The 23,649-nt window shown below is 44.0% G+C and overlaps 2 protein-coding genes across 2 annotated transcripts in view; one reads left to right on the top strand and one right to left on the bottom strand.

Moving 5' to 3' along the window:
* The window catches only part of DTL (denticleless E3 ubiquitin protein ligase homolog), a 69,967-nt gene extending 55,515 nt beyond the window's left edge, over positions 1–14,452 (bottom strand). The window contains exons 1-2 of the mRNA XM_068232936.1: positions 14,294–14,452; positions 1,926–2,048 (exon numbers count right to left, since the gene is read on the bottom strand). Coding sequence (XP_068089037.1) covers positions 1,926–2,048; positions 14,294–14,342 — 172 coding nt within the window. The 5' untranslated portion in view covers positions 14,343–14,452. The remainder of the gene's footprint in view (positions 1–1,925; positions 2,049–14,293) is intronic.
* An 87-nt stretch (positions 14,453–14,539) lies between these two features.
* Positions 14,540–23,649, top strand: part of INTS7 (integrator complex subunit 7) — a 122,487-nt gene continuing 113,377 nt past the window's right edge. The window contains exon 1 of the mRNA XM_068232935.1: positions 14,540–14,753. Within this exon, the coding sequence (XP_068089036.1) occupies positions 14,654–14,753 (100 nt within the window). The 5' untranslated portion in view covers positions 14,540–14,653. The remainder of the gene's footprint in view (positions 14,754–23,649) is intronic.

Genomic DNA, 23,649 nt, shown 5'->3' with positions numbered 1-23,649 from the left:
CAAGCACACTCTCCTACCTAGGACACCTTTCCCACTGACCACCATTTCTACCACTCCATACACAGCTTCCCTTTACCTATTGTCCTATACCTTAAACCTTTTAGACTCAGGCTGCATTTCCACTTGTGCGGTGCGGAATCGCCGGGAAATCACCGCAGACGAAATCGCATGCGGGTGCGATTTTGCATGCGGTTTTTCACGCGATTTCGCATGCGATTTCGCATAGGGTAGTAGGTGGGCGATTTTAACCATGTCACTGCCTGTGTAAATTAACATCACCTCCTATGCGAAATCGCATGCGAAATCGCGGGGAAAACCGCATGCCAAAATCGCATGCGATTTCCCTATTAGATACATTGTATGCGATTCGCTTTGCGGTGTGCGGGGAGCGAATTCTGACAGCTCTGCCATGCAGATTTTCCCCGCACACAAAAACGCTCCGTACAACGCACAAGTGGAAACAGGCCCATGCACTTGTATTGGCTGTGCGAATCCGCATGCGGACAACGCATGCGGATTCGCTATAGTGGAAATGAGCCCTAAGGCATTTTGGCCGAGGGCTCTCTTCCCCTTTTGTCCCACAATGCTGTGTAATGTGTGTGCATACCTCCCACCCCTGTGTAACAATCTGTAGTTGATTTGTTCACTGCATCAGGGGTAATCCACCATTGTCTTATATTAACTGCTGTATTGTTTATTTTGTATTATACCCTGTATGCTGTTGTACAGCGCCAGGGAAGATGCTGGCGCTATAAATCAATAATAACTTGGTTACAAACTGTCAACAGAGATCCCTGCTGGACAAATTATAGGTTTGTTTTGGGACTTAAAGCAGAATATAACCCAGCATTTCAACTTTGCTCTAAAACATTATTTACAGCATATTATATGCAACCAGCATTTTTTTTTTACTAGACCAGCATTGGAAGGGTTACGCACAGAGCTTTAAAGTTCCGTGTAGAGAAATGCTGCCGCAGCCGAAGTTTAGATAGATACATTTAAGTAAACACAATGCAACAAGTGGTGAATGTTACTCTCTGGCTGTCCTCCAGCTCCTGCACAGTCAGTGTGTCACATTCCACACTTGTTACATTGTGTTTACTTAAATGTATTATTATTATTATTATTATTATGTATTTATATAGCGCCAACATATTACGCAGCGCTGTACAGTGTATATATATTATATACATATATACTTGTCACTAACTGTCCCTCAAAGGAGCTCACAATCTAATCCCTACCATTGCCATATGTCTATATTATGTAGTGTAAGTACTGTAGTCTAGGGCCAATTTTTTAGGGGGAGGCAATTAACTTATCCATATTTTTGGGAATGTGGGAGGAAACTGGAGTGCCCGGAGGAAACCCATGCAGACACGGAGAGAACATACAAACTCTTTGCAGATAGTGCCCTGGCTGGGATTCGAACCAGGGACCCAGCGCTGCAAGGCGAGAGAGCTAACCACTACGCCATCGTGCTGCGAAGTATCTATCTAAACTTCGGATGCGTCTGCATTTCTATCCACGGAACTTTAAAGCTCTGTGTGTAACCCAATGCTGGTCTAGTAAAAAAAAAAAAAAATGCTGGTTGCATATAATATGCTGTAAGTAATGTTTTAGAGCAAAGTGGAAATGCAGGGTTATATTCTGCTTAAGAAAAAAAAAAAAAAAAAAAAAAAGGGAGGGTGAGGGCGGGGTTGGGGAGAGATTGCTGTCAGCAGGAGGGTGGATATTCAGGTGACAGAATACTTATATCCCGCCCCAACATGCCCATGCGACTAAAGGTAGTATGTATAGTTTAAAGTACTTATAAAAATGCACATGAACTGAAGTTTTAAAAAGAAAGAAGCCATGTTTTAGTTAAAAGAGAAAACAATAGTTACCAGACATACCATTAACCAACAACACAGAACTGTCCTTACCTGCGCTGAATGAGCAGCCAAATGGGGGTACCGGCATGCCAGCATCACCATAAGAAACATATTCATCCTGTCTGGCACACTGGAAGCTTGGCAGCAGACTGTGCAGAGGGTAATGGAACGATCCTACAACAGGAAAGCATCAGAAGTTCAAAATAGCAGCATGATCTTTTAAAGCAGTAGGATCAGCCATACTATGTCAGGAAAAATACACACACATATAAGTAGATAAACACTTGATCTACTTACATAACATGTATTGTACTGTCCACGTTTTGATTTCAGTGAATGTTATATAGTAAATTACGAGAATTCTGTTAATGGTGGGGGCCATGTCTTTTGCCCACAGTTAAGGCTAACTCGTGATGTCATTTCTGCCCTTTACTTTTTTTCTTGTCTCCTCCAATGGCTGAGTCGCCTCAGCCTTGCTTGTAAACACAAATGAGTAGGGGATTAGGTTTCAGATAAGCAGCTGGCAGGGAAATAAAGGGAAGAGGAGGAATAGATTATAGATTAAAAAAAACTCCAGCATGCAATTCTTTGGCACCGACTACTAAAAGGGCCAGTGTTCCTTAAAGGGACACTTAAGTCAAACAAAAAAAATGAGTTTTGCTCACCTGGGGCTTCCAATAGCCCCCTGCAGCTGTCCGGTGCCCTCGCCGTCTCCCTCCGATCCTCCTGGCCCCGCCGGCGGCCACTTCCTATTTCGGTGACAGGAGCTGACAGGCTGGGGACGCGAGTGATTCTTCGCATTCCCAGACACATAAGCACCCTCTATGCTGCTATATGGTATATGATATATGCTATAGCGGCTTAGATGGCGCTATTGTGGCCAGGAACGCGAAGAATCACTCGCGTCCCCAGCCTGTCAGCTCCTGTCACCGAAACAGGAAGTGGCTGCCGGCGGGGCCAGGAGGATCGGAGGGAGACGGTGAGGGCACCGGACAGCTGCAGGGGGCTATTGGAAGCCCCAGGTGAGTAAAACTTTTTTTTTTGTTTGACTTAAGTGTCCCTTTAAGTATGTGATAACTCCAAATCATAACAGCAGAAAAAGTTTTGAAAGTTTTGAATGCAGGCTTAGCATCTTTATCACTTCATACACTCAGACCAGTTGCTGTTGAAATTTGATTTTTATGGTGACGATACCGCTTTAAGTACTGAAATATTTTTATTATGCTGGACTTCGTCTACATTGAGTGGCCAAGCAATTACAGACTAGGGACGATCAATGACATGCAAGTCTTTTGCTATTGTTCAAAAAGCTGATGAGACTGATAAGAAGTCAATCCAACAGTTGGGTTGACTTATCAGCTGTTTGAACAATAGGAAAATACTTTAGTTGGTTCAACTTGTTTCACAACAAAAGTTGTATAGGGGTTTAAGGCGCGTACACACAACGTACTTCTTCAAAGGACCGGTCAGTCCCGTCGGACAGATAGTTGGTAGGTGTGTATGAACCTTAAACCTGGGTAGGGTTTGGTCCATTTTCAAGCTGCATATATTTGCATAAAACAATTGCATATCAGAAATATTTGCATCTCACTGAATATCCCTATTAGAGACACCCCTTATTTCAAAGTAAACCAGCCCAATATTGCCATAGACTGATGCAACAATGCAGAGTTGCTTATATAAAGGAACGCTCAGCTTCCGAGGATGAAGTTATCACAGAAGTTAATGTCGAAATGGCTAATGCTGGGAATGCACGGCTCGATTCAGCGCCCGATCTTTTTTCAATTTACTTCAATGACAAATCGAGCGGTAAAACAATTGAACGGTGATCGGACATGTCGGAAATGATCAAACCATCTTATCAGCTCAGAATCAACCCATGTATTCCCAGCATAAGACGAAAGATTTAAGAGACATTGAACGAGGGATGATCGTTGGTGCAAGAAAAGCTGGTGCTACAATCTCTGAGACAACGACTAAGGATTTTCTCCCCCAATAGTATCCTGGGTGTTTAGAAAGCGGCAGTTAAGGAAAAACAAACAAAACCTTCAAGCAATAAGAACTATTCTTGTTGTAAAAGGCTGGTGAACAAGACAGGTGAAAGTAAAATGTAGAGAAACCGAGAGCCCAATATAGTGTAGTATGTTAAAACAAACAAAGTAAGGCAAATCCGTGAGAAGAATACTCATAAACGTGGGTTACCACATAGGCAACCACTGTATAAGCAGGTGAGGAGATTAGACCTGTCCTCACTCAAGGCTAAAGGCTCATACACACATTAGACTATAGTCTTTGGAAAATGAAAGATCACAGACCACCCTTCATGTAGTATGAGAGCCATACTCTACACAGTCTTTTCTATGGAGCTGAACTCCCCATCAGACAGAAATCTTTGCAAGATGCTGCACACACAGATGCTGTACAGACACAAAAGATCAGTATCTGCAAAAGATCTGTTCCTGCCAAAGATCCATTCCTGCAAATTGCAATGATAGTCTATGAGATCTGCAGATCATCATACACACGATTTAACTGGCATTCATCTGCAGATCAAGCAATCATCTGCAGATCTGAAAATCCATCCTGGTGGATCTGATCTGCAAATGAATGTCAGTTAAATCATGTGTGTATGATGATCTGCAGATCTCATAGACTATCATTGCAATTTGCAGGAATGGATCTTTGGCAGGAACAGATCTTTTGCAGATACTGATCTTTTGTGTCTGTACAGCATCTGTGTGTGCAGCATCTTGCAAAGATTTCTGTCTGATGGGGAGTTCACTGCAAAAATAAATAAATACCTGCGCCTTCAATGGTAAATACCTTGACAATTTAATAAAGCCGTCTCATATTAAAAGAACACAATAATACAATCCATTAAAATGACACTTCATGCACACACACATACAAGTTCAATTGCCATTCAGTGTCCAACAATCTTTCCTATTACTCTCCTCTAATGGCAATCAACCTGTCTGTCAATAGTGCACTATTGAATCCTCCTAATGAAGCTTCCAATAAAAATCGAATTAGCAGCAACACAATACCTTAATAGCGCTTTGCAAGCGTTTTAAAACTTTTTAAAAGCATTTCAGGGTCTCAGCAGCGGGTAAGTCTCATATGGCAGCAGTTCCCAGAGCGATAGCAGCAAAATTGTGCACAGACCAACAGTGCTCCGCAACAGCGGATAGTGACAATATATACGTTTCCGTAGCGGGAGAATTCCTTATAGTAGCAGGTTCCAATCATAGAACAACAGATCTCAGAGTGCTCTTGAATTCCGCAGCAGCGGATAACTTATAGTGACAATAATTACTCACTTCAGCCTGTGTGTAACAGATTACTCACGGGACTCCTGAGTTGCAGTGAAAGGCAGTAGTATTCAAAAGTTCATGAGGTCTTGAACAAGGCAATGAGTCCCGGCCGGCGACTCTCCAAGAGGTGTCTCAGCTTGATTGCCGAATAGACCCAAGAGCATAACACGAACACCGGCAGTGTTTACCGGAAGTACGGGTGACGTCCCCGCAAGTTAGCATCCAATCCGCTTACTAGTTTCGGTAGGTCCGCCTACCTTCTTCAGAGCTGGCTCTCATTGGGTCTTACGTCCTTTTAACACTCTGCCTTAACTCCGCCCTCCAGTTTCATTCCCTCCCACGGCTTTTGTTCCTCCGTTCTTCTCTATTCATCTATTGTTTCAATCAAAAGCAAACAGTTCCACATCTGAGTTCAAACCACGTGGGGCCAGACAGTCTAATGTGTATATCCAGTATGTTTCAACTCTGGACATTTTCTTGATAAAATCTCCTCCTCTCCAATCTTTTGCCACTACTTGAATAGCATAAAAACTAAATGTCAGCAGACTGCTGCCATGGTATTCCATAAAGTGTTTACTCAATGGATGTTTAGTGCTCTTCTTTTTAATATTGTTTATATGTTCTCCAATCCTTTCTAGGAGCTTACGCTTGGTCCTCCCCACATATTGTTTGTGACAGCCACATTCTATAACATAAATAACACCAGTTGTTGTACAGTCCATTTTGTCTGTTATATCAAATTCTTCCCCTGTAGCTAATGACCTAAAGCTCTCCACTGGTGCTACATATTTAATACTCCTGCATGACTTACAGAAACCGCACCTTCTGAAAGACCCCTTTTCTTTTGGTCTAGTCCCTTGTTGTAATACAGTAGGTGCAATCATGGTCTTAATATTGGGGGCCTTCTTAAAAACAAACCTAGGTTTATCAATCAGAATCCCATTCAGAGTCTTGTTCTGCTGTAGGATATGCCAGTATTTTTCTACTGAATTTCTGATATACTTGGACTGTTGGTTATACTGTAGCTTAATACGTTTATCTTTCACTACCAAGAGATCCTCTCTTGCGTAGTTTTTAACTTATTCTGCTGCTTCTTCCAATTCATATACATCATACTTCTTCTCAATAAATCGCTCTTTTAGTGTTTCTACCTGATTCTCATAATATGACAATTCTGTGCAGTTTCTCCTAATACGTGTGAACTGATTCTTTGGAATATTGGTTAACCATTTGAATAAATGACAACTATCCCTCAATATATAGCTGTTGGTGTCAACCTTCTTAAAGAAGGTCCTGGTCTTGACCATTCCATCCTCCACAAAAATGGTCCAGTCCAGATAATTCACTTCATTGGCACTATATTCACATAAAAATGTCAAATTATATTCGTTCTTCAAATTCAACCAACCCATGAACTTCTTCAAACTGTCTTCTCCTCCTTTCCAAACAAACAGTGTATCGTCAATAAAACGTTTCCATAGGACGAGATCCGCTCCGGGGCCCTCCGATCCACCCAAAACTAACTCCTCCCAATACGCCATAAATAAATTAGCGAACCCCGGAGCGAACCTCGTCCCCATGGCTGTCCCAATTTTCTGCAAGTAGTATTTAGATTCACAGCAAAACTAGTTATGAGACAATATATACATAATCGCCTCCAAAATAAAGTCAATTTGATCATCTGGAATCTCAGTCAGATTCTTCAAAAAGTGCCTAACTGCTTTCACCCCCATATCATGTTTGATCACAGTGTACAATGAGCTAATGTCTGCTACGCACAACAGGTACCCCTCCTGCCATTCAAAATCCTTTAAAATTCGCAGGACATGCCCAGTATCCCTCACATAGGACTTGGTCAGGACCACAGCTTTTTGTAAAAACTTATCGACATATTCTGACAAGTTGGATGTGAGTGACCCAATCCCGGAGATAATCGGTCTCCCTGGAGGGTCAATGATCCTCTTATGGATCTTCGGGAGATGGTAATAAACAGGCAGTCGGGGATGGGACTGTGAGATAAACTGATACTCCTTTTCAGATAGAATCCCTTGTTCTTTCCCTTTATCTAGCAATATTTTTAATTCTTTTTGAAATCGCAAACACCGGTCTCTTTTTAGGCTCTCATAAGTATTCCTGTCTTCTAGCTGCCTTTGTGCTTCCTTATTGTACTCCTCCACATCTTGTATCACCACCCCTCCCCCCTTATCAGCTGGCCGAATGACAATACTGGGGTCTTCTCGTAATGTCCTCATGGCTTTCTTCTCACCTACTGTTAAATTCGAACAATTATTAATTCTCATCTTTCTCACATCATTAAAGGATACCACAACTGAAATGTGACATAATGAGATAGACATGTGTATGTACAGTGCCTAGCACACATAACTATGCTGTGTTCCTTTTTTTTCTTTCTCTGCCTGAAAGAGTTAAATATCAGGTATGTAAGTGGCTGACTCAGTCCTGACTCAGACAGGAAGTGACTACAGTGTGACCCTCACTGATAAGAAATTCCCCTTTTTTACCTCTTTCTTGCTCTCAGAACCCATTTTCTGCTAGGAAAGTGTTTTATAGTTGGAATTTCTTATCAGTGAGGGTCACACTGTAGTCACTTCCTGTCTGAGTCAGGACTGAGTCAGCCACTTACATACCTGATATTTAACTCTTTCAGGCAGAGAAAAAAAAAAAGGAACACAGCATAGTTATCTGTGTGCTAGGCACTGTACATACCCATGTCTATCTCATTATGTCACATTTCAGTTGTGGTATCCTTTAAGGACCATTGTTTCAAAAGTTAACATGGAGTCACTAATTTCGTGTCTCGGATTAAATTTGGACTTTTCTTTTAAATCTGTATGAATAAACTGATCCTTCTCTACTTCCTGTGTGAGGGGTTTTTTACAAAATACTTTTTTAGGCAAAGTTGTCTCATATTTCTTAATGCCAATAAAAGTGTCTAATTTATTCAATTTATTGGAGGGAGCAAACTTTAGTCCCTTCTTTAAAAGTGCTACCTCTACTGACTCCAACTTTCTACTGCTAAGGTTAAATATCCCCCATTTACTTCTTTTGGTGACGGTCCAATGGTTTGATCAATTATTTATTTTTTCTTACTGAGTCCTCTACCTCTACTCCCCGTGTCTGATCCACCCTCCTTTCTTCTGTATAAAAAAATGATTCGTTATCTTATTTTCTGGCTTGGAGATTGGACCCCTCGGGTTCCTATAATGATGATTCTTTTGGGGATTCTGGTTTCTATACAGAAGGTTCTGACTTTTGTGGTCGGGGGGATTTTGAGTTTTATTTTTATTAAAATGTGATCTTAATTTCATTCTTTCCAGCTTCTTCATACTGCTTTCAGTGGATCTTTGGTCCAATTCGGTCCTATGATCAAAAAAACTTCAATGAGGGTCTGGGGAGATCCGACCGTCTATCCAAAGGGGAAAACCTGTTGTGCGTAGGAATCTGAACAATCACCTCAGCTTCAACTGGTATTGGAGCCCTTAGCGGTACTTCTTGGACACAATTAGCCTTATGGTTTTCCAATGGTTCTAAAACATTCACTACCCCTAATGCTACAGATGGTGGGCTCACTTCCTCCACATTCCCCATCATCTCTATTAATGCACCCCCTCCCCTCTCCTCCTCCACCCCCTCCCACTCACCCTCCCTCTGTGCAGAACCAACCAATTAATTTGTCTCTGCAGGTAATTCTTCTACTCTAATCACTTCCACCTCCTCTACCACTTTCTCTCCCTCTGTTTCATCTTCCAATTCCTCTATTTCTAGACAACCTTCCTCACACTCCCCTGTTCCTTGATTCTCAATTTCCGAAAAGTAGGTTAGGTCGTCATATACCACCTCATCCCTTGTAAATTTCTTTAATTTCCTCTGCATAATATCCTCCTCTAGTCTAATCAGTCTCCCTTGAATACTCCAATCTATTTCCTTAAAGGTGTCGTTTTCTAAATGGAGGTTCCAATTTTCCATATAGATTCCTGACTTCTTCACTTCTACTAATCACTTGCATCTTTCTTACTTCTCTTATAAAGTCTAGAATCTGCATGGAAAAGGATTTGAACATTCTATCCCAATCTTCTTGTACTTCTTCCGTTTGAAGATCAGAAGCCAAGGTTTTATACAAAATTAGTCCTGGTGGACACTTGTCCTGTTCTTTATATTTATCCAATGCATATATTTCCCATAAATTCTTTGTATCATGAATTAATCATTTTTCAAGTTTCCTGCAGTGACTCTTAATGAATTCATCATCTCTGTAATCATTGAGGGTTTTTTTCTCACCTAAATTAAAAAATGTTTCAATTCTACTTAGGCGATCTTCACGATATTTCCATAAATTCTCACTATGTTCAAAATTACTAAAGTCCTATGTGAGGGATACTGGGCATGTCCTGCGAATTTTAAAGGATTTTGAATGGCAGGAGGGGTACCTGTTGTGCGTAGCAGACATTAGCTCATTGTACACTGTGATCAAACATGATATGGGGGTGAAAGCAGTTAGGCACTTTTTGAAGAATCTGACTGAGATTCCAGATGATCAAATTGACTTTATTTTGGAGGCGATTATGTATATATTGTCTCATAACTAGTTTTGCTGTGAATCTAAATACTACTTGCAGAAAATTGGGACAGCCATGGGGACGAGGTTCGCTAATTTATTTATGGCGTATTGGGAGGAGTTAGTTTTGGGTGGATCGGAGGGCCCCGGAGCGGATCTCGTCCTATGGAAACGTTTTATTGACGATACACTGTTTGTTTGGAAAGGAGGAGAAGACAGTTTGAAGAAGTTCATGGGTTGGTTGAATTTGAAGAACGAATATAATTTGACATTTTTATGTGAATATAGTGCCAATGAAGTGAATTATCTGGACTGGACCATTTTTGTGGAGGATGGAATGGTCAAGACCAGGACCTTCTTTAAGAAGGTTGACACCAACAGCTATATATTGAGGGATAGTTGTCATTTATTCAAATGGTTAACCAATATTCCAAAGAATCAGTTCACACGTATTAGGAGAAACTGCACAGAATTGTCATATTATGAGAATCAGGTAGAAACACTAAAAGAGCGATTTATTGAGAAGAAGTATGATGTATATGAATTGGAAGAAGCAGCAGAATAAGTTAAAAACTACGCAAGAGAGGATCTCTTGGTAGTGAAAGATAAACGTATTAAGCTACAGTATAACCAACAGTCCAAGTATATCAGAAATTCAGTAGAAAAATACTGGCATATCCTACAGCAGAACAAGACTCTGAATGGGATTCTGATTGATAAACCTAGGTTTGTTTTTAAGAAGGCCCCCAATATTAAGACCATGATTGCACCTACTGTATTACAACAAGGGACTAGACCAAAAGAAAAGGGGTCTTTCAGAAGGTGCGGTTTCTGTAAGTCATGCAGGAGTATTAAATATGTAGCACCAGTGGAGAGCTTTAGGTCATTAGCTACAGGGGAAGAATTTGATATAACAGACAAAATGGACTGTACAACAACTGGTGTTATTTATGTTATAGAATGTGGCTGTCACAAACAATATGTGGGGAGGACCAAGCGTAAGCTCCTAGAAAGGATTGGAGAACATATAAACAATATTAAAAAGAAGAGCACTAAACATCCATTGAGTAAACACTTTATGGAATACCATGGCAGCAGTCTGCTGACATTTAGTTTTTATGCTATTCAAGTAGTGGCAAAAGATTGGAGAGGAGGAGATTTTATCAAGAAAATGTCCAGAGTTGAAACATACTGGATATACACATTAGACTGTCTGGCCCCACGTGGTTTGAACTCAGATGTGGAACTGTTTGCTTTTGATTGAAACAATAGATGAATAGAGAAGAACGGAGGAACAAAAGCCGTGGGAGGGAATGAAACTGGAGGGCGGAGTTAAGGCAGAGTGTTAAAAGGACGTAAGACCCAATGAGAGCCAGCTCTGAAGAAGGTAGGCGGACCTACCGAAACTAGTAAGCGGATTGGATGCTAACTTGCGGGGACGTCACCCGTACTTCCGGTAAACACTGCCGGTGTTCGTGTTATGCTCTTGGGTCTATTCGGCAATCAAGCTGAGACACCTCTTGGAGAGTCGCCGGCCGGGACTCATTGCCTTGTTCAAGACCTCATGAACTTTTGAATACTACTGCCTTTCACTGCAACTCAGGAGTCCCGTGAGTAATCTGTTACACACAGGCTGAAGTGAGTAATTATTGTCACTATAAGTTATCCGCTGCTGCGGAATTCAAGAGCACTCTGAGATCTGTTGTTCTATGATTGGAACCTGCTACTATAAGGAATTCTCCCGCTACGGAAACGTATATATTGTCACTATCCGCTGTTGCGGAGCACTGTTGGTCTGTGCACAATTTTGCTGCTATCGCTCTGGGAACTGCTGCCATATGAGACTTACCCGCTGCTGAGACCCTGAAATGCTTTTAAAAAGTTTTAAAACGCTTGCAAAGCGCTATTAAGGTATTGTGTTGCTGCTAATTCGATTTTTATTGGAAGCTTCATTAGGAGGATTCAATAGTGCACTATTGACAGACAGGTTGATTGCCATTAGAGGAGAGTAATAGGAAAGATTGTTGGACACTGAATGGCAATTGAACTTGTATGTGTGTGTGCATGAAGTGTCATTTTAATGGATTGTATTATTGTGTTCTTTTAATATGAGACGGCTTTATTAAATTGTCAAGGTATTTACCATTGAAGGCGCAGGTATTTATTTATTTTTGCAGTTTTTTCCTAGGTGAGGTTGGGAGTTAACCTCTTTTATACCGCTGCAGCCTATCAGACTATTAGACCAGGTCAGCGCCACAACATACGCATTGATGGGGAGTTCAGCTCCATAGAAAAGACTGTGTAGAGTATGGCTCTCATACTACATGAAGGGTGGTAAGATTAGTCTGTGATCTTTCATTTTCAAAAGACTATGGTCTGATGTGTGTATGTGGCCTAAGAAGTCGCTCGCTGTAGATCACAAAAAGGGGTAGATCACCCCTCCACCAGGGGTGGACACGATTTTGCAGTAGGAGAACAGAGGCGCCAGCAGAATAAAAGTGGATAAAATTTTTAAAATGTGCTAGGAGGAAGTGGTGGACTTACCTACAAAACAGAATCCCAGTAATAGCAGGTGAGGCGCTACACCTGCTATGGCTGGAATTCTGTTTTGTCCCCACGTTTATTGCCTGATGAAGCAGGCTCGGCCTGCGAAACGCATTGCACTTTTGGGGTACTATATAATCAATGTGATTGCTACTTTTCAGACAGACAGTCTTTCGTGTCTGCTTTATGGAGGCAAGTCCACCACTTCCCCCTAGCAAATTTTAAAAATTTTATCCACTTTTATTCTGCTGGCGCCTCTGTTCTCCTACTGCGAGACAGGTGAAAGGCGAGCAGCACGCATAGTGCGCATTAACTCTGCAAATTTCAGCTGAATTCAATGCAGGCGCATCACAAAGCATATCCCACACAACAAGACAGACTTTGCAAAAGATGGGCTTTACCAGCAGGAGACCATCAAGAGTGCCTTTGGTATCACAAAAAAAATAGGAAAAGACACCTGTTGCGGGCCCTTGTCACCATGCATGATCGGTCTCAAATTGGTTTGAGGGACATCGATCAGAGTTTAACCTGCTTCCATGGCCAGATCAGTCCCCTGAACTATTGAACAATTGTAGGACGAAGTCAAAAGATCAATTCAAAGCTTGGAAATGCCACCATCCAATCTGACTCAACTTAGAGCTGCCATTATGTCAGCTTGGGCCAACATTCCTCAGCAATGTTATCAGCATCTTGTTTAGTCCATGCCAAGAAAAATGTCGGCTGTGATCAGAGCTAAAGGTGGACCAACTCACTATTAGAAGATGCCCCTAATTATTTGGCCTGTATTATCGTGGCAAAATTACTGAACACCGTTGCAGCAGATCAAAGTCAGCTGAAAGCTATCCCATCTAGTGAGCACTGCACCAACACATCTCATATAGAACATCAGCTGCAGCTCACAGTATACTATAAACAGAATTACTTTTCCCCACAACAGGTTTTCCTGAAAGTTCTCCATGACAGGGGTACCAGAGAGAATGCTCAGCCTACTGCAGGGACAGGAAAAACAAGAAGCATTTTTAGGAGGGAAGCCCCACCCACCATGCTTCAGGGCACTACAGACTTGCCCTGTTATGGCCAGGCCATGGAGGATTTCAAGGAAATTCCATTATTGGTAAAATACCTATGGGCTCTACTGTCTTCCACAACAAAGTTTTATCAAATCTTTTAAATGGAAAACATTTCAGGCTGGGATCTGCTGCAGCCACTAAGGGTGCACTCAGCAGGCCACCCTGGAGAGCTAGGGAGTTTTGCCCAAGGACTAGTAACTGAACAGGTACTAGCACAGTCCAGGATTCTAACCCTCTGTTCAATCACCAATATCACCCATTTACACATCGTGGCATTACCAAAATGTAACGGGTGATAGAACATAGCATTTTTGACAAGGCACTCAAATGGTTTGAACTAGGGGAGCCACTCTATACGTATCAATTGATACAGCGCACCAAAACCAGCCAACTACAGTGTCAGAGTTGCAAGAAGGGGATGGGGAACAGTTTGTTAATGATTACCACTATTCAACCCATCTATAGAAGTAATTATTATGAGCACAGTGACAGGACCAATAAAGAGCTAATACTGTAGTTGAGGTAGAGCCCAAAGGGCCCCTCTTGCCCAAGGGTCCCAATGCGGTTGCAACCTCTGCAATCCCTATTGCATACGCCCCCGGGCAGAGAAACAGCAGGACAGCCAGGCAACGTGCATTGTTTAAATGGAAAAAAATATCAGCCTCCATATGTCTGTGCATGGCAACACTTTACAGTGATACTGTGTATGGCTGCTGTTCACCCTCCATGTATTATAATCTCCTAAGGGTTGATAAGCAGACTATAATATGTGCTGCTATATCCTTGCATGTCTGCCCTTCCATGTTAGACCCCGGATGCCCCCCCCCCCCCCCAGGAGGGCGGCTGCTGCTGCAGGGGAAGGGGGGGGTCAGGAGGGGCTATCCGAGTAACCCAGTGATAGCAATATGGACTCACCGAGGCTCCTTTGGCGGCTCCGGTGCTGCAGGCTGCGGAATAGGGACATGGCAGGCAGCAGTGACCGGAATCAGCTCACTGTATTGGGATCTCCCGCGAAATGCAGCCCGCCAGCTGTGAAACTCCCGCTAACTCCTTTCCCCGCCGCCGATTGGTCCAGCTTCCTCCAACCGCAGCTCGTCTCGCAGGGAGGTGTAGCGAAGGTGACGTCCGGCCAATGACATCTGTCCCCAGCAGCCGTCTGGACGCAGCGGCACGCACGGCGCATGCGCGGTGTCGCTGTCATGGCGGCCTGCTAGGCCTGTGGAATGACTGGACGTGTGTAGTTTACCTAGGGGGCCCCGGGAGCAGCTATCCGTCATGGCGGTCAGCGGGGGCAGCAGCAGGTCCTTTTTGGCTGATGCTGGGCATGGCGAACAGGAGCTGGACGCTAATTCAGCCCTTATGGAGCTGGATAAAGGTAGAGATGTGCTGGGGAGCTCCACTGTGGGGCCTCATTACCTGAAGTGAGAGGTATATGGAGGCAGACATATTTATTTCCTTTGTAACAATACCAGTTGCCTGGCAGTCCTGCTGATCTCTCTGGAGCATGCAAAGCAGATGTTTCTGACAGGTGTCTGTAAAATGTATATAAAAATATACAAATGAGAGGTTTATTTCAGAGTAAAAGTAAGCTATACATTACTTTTCTCCTATGTTGTTGTCACTTACAATAATTAGCAGAAATCTGACAGAACTGCCAGGTTTTGGACTAGTCCATCTCTTCATAGGGGATTATCAGTATTTAAAGGAGTACTGTAGGGGGAAAAAGAGTTGAACTTACCCGGGGCATATAATGGTCCCCCGCAGACGTCCTGTGCCCACGCAGCCAGTCACTGATGCTCCGGTCCCTGCTGCCGGTTCACTTATGGAACTTCCGACTTTAAAGTCGGAAAACAACTGCGCTTGCGCGGCTGCACCCTCACTCCCGCTGACATCACCAGGAGTGTATTGCACAGTACGGTCTGCGACTGCGCAGTACGCTCCCAGTGACATCAGCGGGAATGAGGACGCGGATTTGCAGGCGCAGTAGTTTTCCGACTTTAGAGTCGGAAATTCCAGAAGTGAACCAGCAGCAAGGACCTGAGCATCGGTGACTGGCTGCGTGGGCACAGGACTTCTGCGGGGGACCGTTAGAAGTCCCAGGTAAGCTGCCACCACCATAGACTATAAAGGGAATCACTTCTATAGCAGCGCTCAGTGAGTAACGTCGGCTCCGTCAGAAGACTGAGCCGAAGTTGCTTATAAAACACAATAATTCGGCCTCCAGCAATTGCTGGAAGCTGAATTATATCATTTCCCCACTATCCATGGCGGCCTGGTGGGGGAATAGTAATTAACACGGCCCAGACTTGTGCAGTAGCAGGATCAGCCACATACCGGCTGTATCCTGCGCCCAAGTCTACCGGCGCCGATTTCAAATGTATGCTAATCTGGCTGTTTGAATGAGCAACTGCTGTTTACTAAGGGCTTTTGAAATAAAGAAAACCCTGAAATCCCCCATGAGGCAATGGGCTCGTCCAAAATCTATTAGTTGTCAGATTTGCTACCTACTGTATGTGAAAGCAACATAGGAGAAAAGTCATTTCCAGCACATTTTACTGTAGTAGAAATGCACTTTTTATTTGTGTTTTTATGTATTTTACATTTTTCTTTTGTCCTCCCCTAGAATCACCTCCTTGCATTCACATATACAAATTTCTCATGTGCTTCACTCCTCATCCAAAAGACTTCCATCACTCTCCAACCAGCAGTGGCTGGAAAGTGTAATGGTTAAGGGCTCTGCCTCTGACACAGGAGACCTGGGTTCGAATCTCGGCTCTGCCTGTTCAGTAAGCCACCACCTATTCAGTAAGGAGACCTTTGGCAAGTCTCCCTAACACTGCTACTGCTCATAGAGCGCGCCCTAGTGGCTGCAGCTCTGGCGCTTTGAGTCCGCAAGGAGAAAAGCGTGATATAAATGTTATTTGTCTTGTCGTTGTCTTTTTTTGATATCTTTAAAGAGAACCTGAGGTGTTTCCATGGGGCAGATGGGACACAGGCATGTTCTCTGCCTCAGATTGTAGGGCTCTGGCAGGGTCCTCCCTTCCCTAGTATAATCTACACGATCGTGTGCTCCTTTCCTATAGTACTCATGGCATGTACTTGTATTACTGGCCCTACCTAACCAGCCCATAATTGCATGATCATGTATCTTGTACCGTTTGCCTTATATAACTGTGTTCTATGTTGCATACCGGTGTTATGTCTGTCATCCTTGTATCATGGTATATATTTATTGTCCAGCGCTGCGTAATATGTTGGCGCGACAATATTTGTCGCTATCTCGGAGGTAATCACAGGGAGAGGGATTCCCTGTTTAAAACTCCCACCAGGGGCGGTCCTGCAGGATTTCCAGAGCTGCCATTGGGCAGCTCTCTCTCCCTGGCCGTGCCCCCTGACACTCCCCCGCCTCCCTGCACGCTGCTGTGAGAGAGAGATCTCTCTCCTTGCAGCGTCATGACCTATAGGTCACAATAGTGAAAGTGGGCCAGTGCGGCACACAGGAGTGGCGGTTTTGGAGGCTACCTGATCTGCTCAGCCCCATTGGATCTGGTAGCCTATTTTTTTTTTTTTTTTAGCCCACCTCGGGCTCTCTTTATATGCTTCCACAAAACTCACTTTTTCCTACAAGCATACGTGCTACTTTAGACCATTCCCCTTTTGACCTCTGGCCAAGTTGCACTTCTTACTAGATAACCTAACAACACACTGCCTCTAGGTATGATTATTGTATACTTCCCCACCTATTGTTCCCCCTTATTCCTTTAGTTGTAAGCTCGCAAGGGCAGGGCTCTCTCGCCCTTTTTGTCTTGGACTTTGTTACACATTTTATTTATCATGTTACTTTTGTCACTGTAATTACCAATTCTGTATTTTGTACCAATTCTGTATTTTGTATATTGGTGTACACTATTGTCTGTATTGCTATGTACCCCATGTTTGTTTCTTACTTTGTGCAGCGGCATGGAATATGTCAGTGCTTTACAAATTAGTAATAATAATAATAACATGCTCACTATGATGTTTGCCTCCAGCCACGGTGTCACACTGGCTATGTGTCCGTTTGTAGTGGTTAGCTGCTGCATATCTGGAGAGCAGTGGATGATCAGGAGGCTAGCATTGTCAATTAGAGGCCAGTATGGTAATTGACCGTAAGGATCGTCAGTAAAATGCAAGTAGTTCTGAGTTGATTCAGGATTGTTAACATTTTTAATGCAAATTTATGCAGCTTGAAAATGGACCTGCCAAGTCGGAAGCTGCATAAGTTTGCATTAGAAATTTACTTAATCCTATATCAACTACTGTATATACTTGACTATAAGTCTACAAATGTAGGTCTAACACACTAAATAAAAGTATAGGGGTCACAGGCAACACTGAGCACACTGTGTGATGTGTGTACTATTAGTGGCATTCCCATTTGCAGCAATTTACCCAGTACCCAGTATTTCTTAGGTTTCGGCCATTATAGATTAAAATAATTGGGCAGCACGGTGGCGTAGTGGTTAGCTCTCTCGCTTTGCAGCGCTGGGTCCCTGGTTCGAATCCCAGCCAGGGCACTATCTGCAAAGAGTTTGTATGTTCTCTCCGTGTCTGCGTGGGTTTCCTCCGGGCACTCAGGTTTCCTCCCACATTCCAAAAACATGGATAAGTAAATTGGCTCCCCCTAAAATTGGCCCTAGACTACAGTTCGTTCACTACATAATATAGACATATGGCAATGGTAGGGATTAGATTGTGAGCTCCTTTGAGGGACAGTTAGTGACAAGATATATATATATACACTGTACAGCGCTGCGTAATATGTTGGCGCTATATAAATACTAAATAATAATAATAATAATCCACGCTACCATAATTAAAACCCACGTATTTTATTTGCCCATTTGTCCCGGTTATTACACATTTTAAATTATGTCCCTATCACAATGTATGGCGCCAATATTTTATTTGGAAACAAAGGTGCATTTTTACAGTTTTTTATCCATCACTATTTACAAGCTTATAATTTAAAGAAAATCTGTAATGAAAAAAACTCCCCAGGGGGGGTACTCACCTCTGGTGAGGAAAGCCTCCGGATCCTATTGAGGCTTCCCCATCCTTGGTCCCACGGCGATGGGGGCGAAAATCCTCCCTGAGCGGCGGCGATGTAAATATTTACCTTTTGGCTCCAGCGCAGGCGCAGTATCCGCTCTTCCCACGGAGATAGGCGGAAATAGCCAATCTCCGTCGGGCCGCTCTACTGCGCAGGCGCAAGTTGCCTGCGCAGTAGAGTGGACCCGACGGAGATCGGCTATTTCTGCCTATCTGCGTCAGAAGAGCCGCAACAGCGCGACTAATTGTCGCGTGTGCATTTCGGGGGCTGCAGCGAGACCGCCGTGGGTCACAGGAGGATGTGGGAAGCCTCGATAGGGTCCAGAGGCTTCCCCCTACTGAGGTGAGTCCCCCCCCCCCCCCCAGGGTAACTTTTTTTTTTCCAGTACAGGTTTTATTTAAAAAATAATTGTAATATTCCCTCTTCACATGCATCTTTAAAAAGTTCAGACCCTTAGGTAACTAATCATGTTTATTTTTTTTTGTTTTTTTATTGTCAATTTTTTATTGTAATTATTGTAATTTTTTTAAATTAAAACATTTATTTTGGTATTTTTTGGAGTGTGGTGGGTAAACAGTTAATTTTAAATTCTAATAAATTGTATTTATTAAAAAAAATAAAAATAAAAATGTAGTTTTACTATATGGCCACAAGATGGCCACAGTCCCCAAAAAATTTTTAGTCCTGTAAGCGCGCTCTCTCGCTTACAGGAAGTGAAGGGTGGATGGGAAACTTTTTTTTTTTTAGAAAGATTGCGGCTTCTGAAAGAAGCCATCGGCCTTTCTAACGGGGACTTAGATCAATGAATGGGAACACAATGAATGGGAACTGTGTTCTCCTTCATTGATCACCGGGCTAACGAGCGGGGGTGTGCGCGGGAGCGTGCAGCCACATGCACCAGAGCAGAAGCAGCCTTTTGGACGTAATAGCCACGTCCAAAAGGCGAAAGTAGTTAAGGTCCCCCCAATTTAGTAAATGTTTTGCTATACCCTTTTGAGCTATGCATACAGACTGTTTCAGATTGATTGGTCCTTATCACTGCATGGCATGAATTAATGTGGCTCTTTGGGGTAGGACTTAAAACCACTGAAACATGCATGCAGCTAATCTTGTCAGATCTGACAATAATGGGGGGCGTGGTCAACATGGCGACCTGAGCGGACGCGTGGTGAAGAGGCTCCGCTACCTAGCTTTCCTTGCTCAGCCATTATTGCTCAAACACAGCTAAATTCTACCTTAAATCCACCCTGCCAGTTCGGCCGACGCCTGGACGCAAACTGGAGACCTGGTTTGATCCTACATCGGAGGGATTTGCGGATACCAGCACCGCTGACACCTCTGACCAGGGAGAATCTGCAGGCCCTGCGTTGGAGAAGCCATCTACCTCCCGCTATCACCCCTACGAAGTTTCAGAAATGTCACAGCGCTCTAAGCAGAATAAGGAGAAGGGGGATAAATCTAAACTGCCAGACCAACCTGCAACCACTCCGTCTGGGCAGAAGCTGAAGGAAAAGAACGATAAGGCAATGGACAACATGGCCGCCGATGAGGAACCAGAGCCACTCCCGCCATATGTAGGCACCATTATGGAGGCGATACACTCGTGCCAGGCTGCACTTACAGTGAAAATTGACCACGTAGATGCGGGCCTGGGTCTGCTCTGCCAGGACATGTGCAGCATCCGTGAGCGGGTGACTGAGGTAGAAAGACGCACCTCAGATACCGAGGATACTGTCCGGGCACACAGCAGCGACATCCCCGCCATGCAAAGACGGCTGAAAACCCTGGAGGACAAGTCGGTGGACTCCGAGAATAGAAACCGGCGCAATAACCTCCGCCTGGTTGGTCTCCCAGAGGGATGCGAAGGAAATGATGTGCCCGCATATGTGGAACAACTACTGAGACGCCTTCTCCCTGAAAACACCTTCTCTCCCTTCTTCGTGATCGAAAGGGCCCACAGGATCACCAGCAAAAAGAACCCTCCAGGAGCACCTCCTCGAGCCCTGATCTTTAAGATCCTGAATTTCAAAGATAGGGATAACATCTTAACAGCCGCAAGGAATGTCGGTGACCTGTTCCATGAGAACCACCGTTTGATGACCTTCCCGGACTTTACCACCGAAACACAGAAACAACACAAGTCCTTCTCCCAAGTTAAACAGAAGCTGCGAGAGCGTAACATCACCTATGCTATGCTTTTCCCCGCAAAGCTTCGGGTCCAGGTGGATGGAGAGGCCAAGTTCTTTGAAACACCTGCAGAAGCAACGACGTGGATCAATACTCTACCACGTCTACCTGAGTAGACACCTTTTTAATATTCTTTGCCCTCGGAACTGTAAGTACAATGTTATTCCTACCTTGTTGCAGACTATCGGATACCGTTCGAAAGGGGCCCTTACAGATACATTATGTGTTCCCTCTTGTTGACCCGGATTTCCAGCCGAGTAGAGCTAATCCTCTGCCTTTACCCAGCCTCATATCCAGTGTTCTCCCCAGAAATTTTTTCCAGCCGGGTGGCATGAAAAAGTAGCCGGGTGGGGCACAACAGGGGGAATGCAGGGCCGTGTAAGCTTTGCTGACAGCATAGCAGAAGGAGGAAACGAGCCGATATCAGCCGGGTGCTTACCAAAATTAGCCGGATGGAGGCCTGGGGAAAACACTGAGCCTCCATATGACTCTTGCTTTATTGCTAGGTACAGAGATGCTAGGTGAGATTTTCTGCCCGATTTACTGTCAGAACGATTATTTCCAACATGTCCGATCTGCTTTCTGATCAATTGCCGAGCATTTTCCGATCGATTTCCGTTCACTTCAATAGGAAATTGATCGGAAATTGCTCGAAAATCGATCAGAACGCAGATCGGTCATGTTTGAAATAATGGATCTGACTGTAAATCAGCCGGAAAATCTGTGTGTACCCAGTATTATATATGCACCATCTGTCTTAAAGTGAACCTGCCAAGTCAAAACCAGGAAAAACGGTTGTTTGATTGTTTTCAATGTGCTATTACAGTGCCTTTTGTTTGCGTTTGAAAAAAACAAAACAAAAATAGGCTTGATTTGCAGTACACAAATCCGGTTCACAGTGCAGGTGAAACAGACATCATATTGTTATACGTATTGGGCATCATTAATGGTTCCGATCAACCACTATTGTTCCGTCAATGTTTTTTGGGGTTGGTTCCTCTACCAATCATCTGATTGGTAAGGTTTTCATTATTTGTGGACCCCATTGTTGTGGAACCACAAGGCTCAGCATGTCCTACAGATTTAATTGAGAAGCTGCAAATTCACACATAGGTATGAACTGGTTTTTTTTTGAGAAAATGCAAAGCTCAGCATGGTTTGAAAGGACATGCTGGCCCCTTGAGATTCCAGAGATTAGTGTATCCTAAGGGTTAAAAAAGAGGGGGTGGGAATACACTTCAGGACAGAGCTTTATGTGTGCAAGCTGACCTAAGGTCACAGCTTTTTTTTTTGCCTGTACCTATCAGATCAGACTGCTTTTTTTTTCCCTTTCAGCGCTGCTGTCTGTGTGCTGTTCTCTGGGCAACCAGGACATCCCGCTCTCTGCAGCGAGTGGAGATCTGCTCCATGCGTCTGACACCCAGGGGAGGAAGTGAGTGATTGCCTGCACTCCTCTCTTCAGTCTGACAAAAAAGTGCCGTAATTCAGAGATGAGAAAGTTAGTACGGCACGTAATTGTACAACAATTGTACGGTGGGGACTGGGGAGGGAGAGCGACAAGTGAGACAGCCATGAGGAGGAAAGGAGGCAATAAATACCAAGATTACAAAGCCAGACGGGCTGTAGTTTGCCCAGCTCTGCTTTTAGTCACACAGGCTCCAGCGTCCCTTCACGATCGTGCAAGCACAGACAGAGTGAGAGACTGCTTGCAACGTACCTCGTTCTAACTTCCTAGAAGAGCACTATGCAGTATAACAGATGGCCCCGCCTATTGCCATGCCGAGCCAATGAGTGTACGAGCCCGCCGGAAAGCGGGAGATCTCGTACGTAGAGGAGCTGAGCTTGCTGGGCACAGAGGAGTCAGCGCTGAGTGCAGAGAACAGCGCTGGCTTTTCTAATATGCAAAATAGCAGCCGGGCGGGGCCTTAATTCACCCGGGCGGCGCGCCCACTTAATTGATCCTGGGGAGAACACTGATATCGCTCACTTGGTACTGTGAACTGGAACTTATCCTGGGTCCAGTGAGCTGCTAGACTTCCTTGGAACGTTCCCTTTTCACGGCTATGATTTTAAAGCGGATGACTGGGCTAATACTCAGCAACTGGCATTAGTTAGCTATGGGTCGGTCTTCGGGCACATGTGGTCCCAATGCTCGAACAGGGACAGAGGCCAATATTTTCTTTTACACTGTTGTTTCGTTGCTGTTCATTCTTAGTTCTTGTGACTCTCGAACTATACTGCACTGTTGTGTTGCGGAATAGGGGCCAGTAATGAGCCCCCGCAGACGGAGCCCTGATGTATGTGTACACACCGGAATGTGCCTGCTAGACATTAACGACACTGAATATTTCTTTTGTGTAATGACTAAATGCAGGTGACCCAGGAGATCCGATAGAGCGGGTTAAATAGGCAAACTCTTAAATCCTGCTCTGCCATTGTGCGCTAATATAACCTGCCCGCTCAAAACCTTTTGGCGCGTGCGGAATCCGTAATGGCCAGATATAGGGGCTGTGACTCTTATGGTCTCTTTGCTAATATGCTACGCCCTGACTCTGAATCTCCTGGGTCGCCCGGGGAAACTAGCGTGCTCTTGATCTGCTGATATTATGGGCTAATTATTGGTGTGCTACGCCGCAATATAGATATGGGTCAATAGGATGCGTCATAGGAGCGAGCAGCAAAACCCACTATGCGGCAGACCCCTATAGTAGTAAGAGATCCCAAACAACGCCCTTTTATTAATTTACTTTGTGCCTTGTACTGGTGACGCCGCGGGGGACAGAGCAGACAACTTTTCCCTAAAGGAAGTGCCATGTTTTAAACAGTCGTATTAACCGACATAAAAATAATAGGCCATTAGCACTTATACCCAAACTATACTATGAACAAACACTTGTTCCCTACAGGAATGCATGGCATAGACCCCTGCATTGCGGTAGATCCACAATCGAGCTACGCTGAATACGTTTATTTGGAATAATCTGTAATAAGC

Source organism: Hyperolius riggenbachi, chromosome 4 (genome assembly GCF_040937935.1).
Source record: "Hyperolius riggenbachi isolate aHypRig1 chromosome 4, aHypRig1.pri, whole genome shotgun sequence".
Taxonomy (NCBI): Eukaryota; Metazoa; Chordata; class Amphibia; order Anura; family Hyperoliidae; genus Hyperolius; species Hyperolius riggenbachi.
Note: the sequence above shows the minus strand (reverse complement) of the source record. Positions and strands in the feature narration are given on the sequence as shown.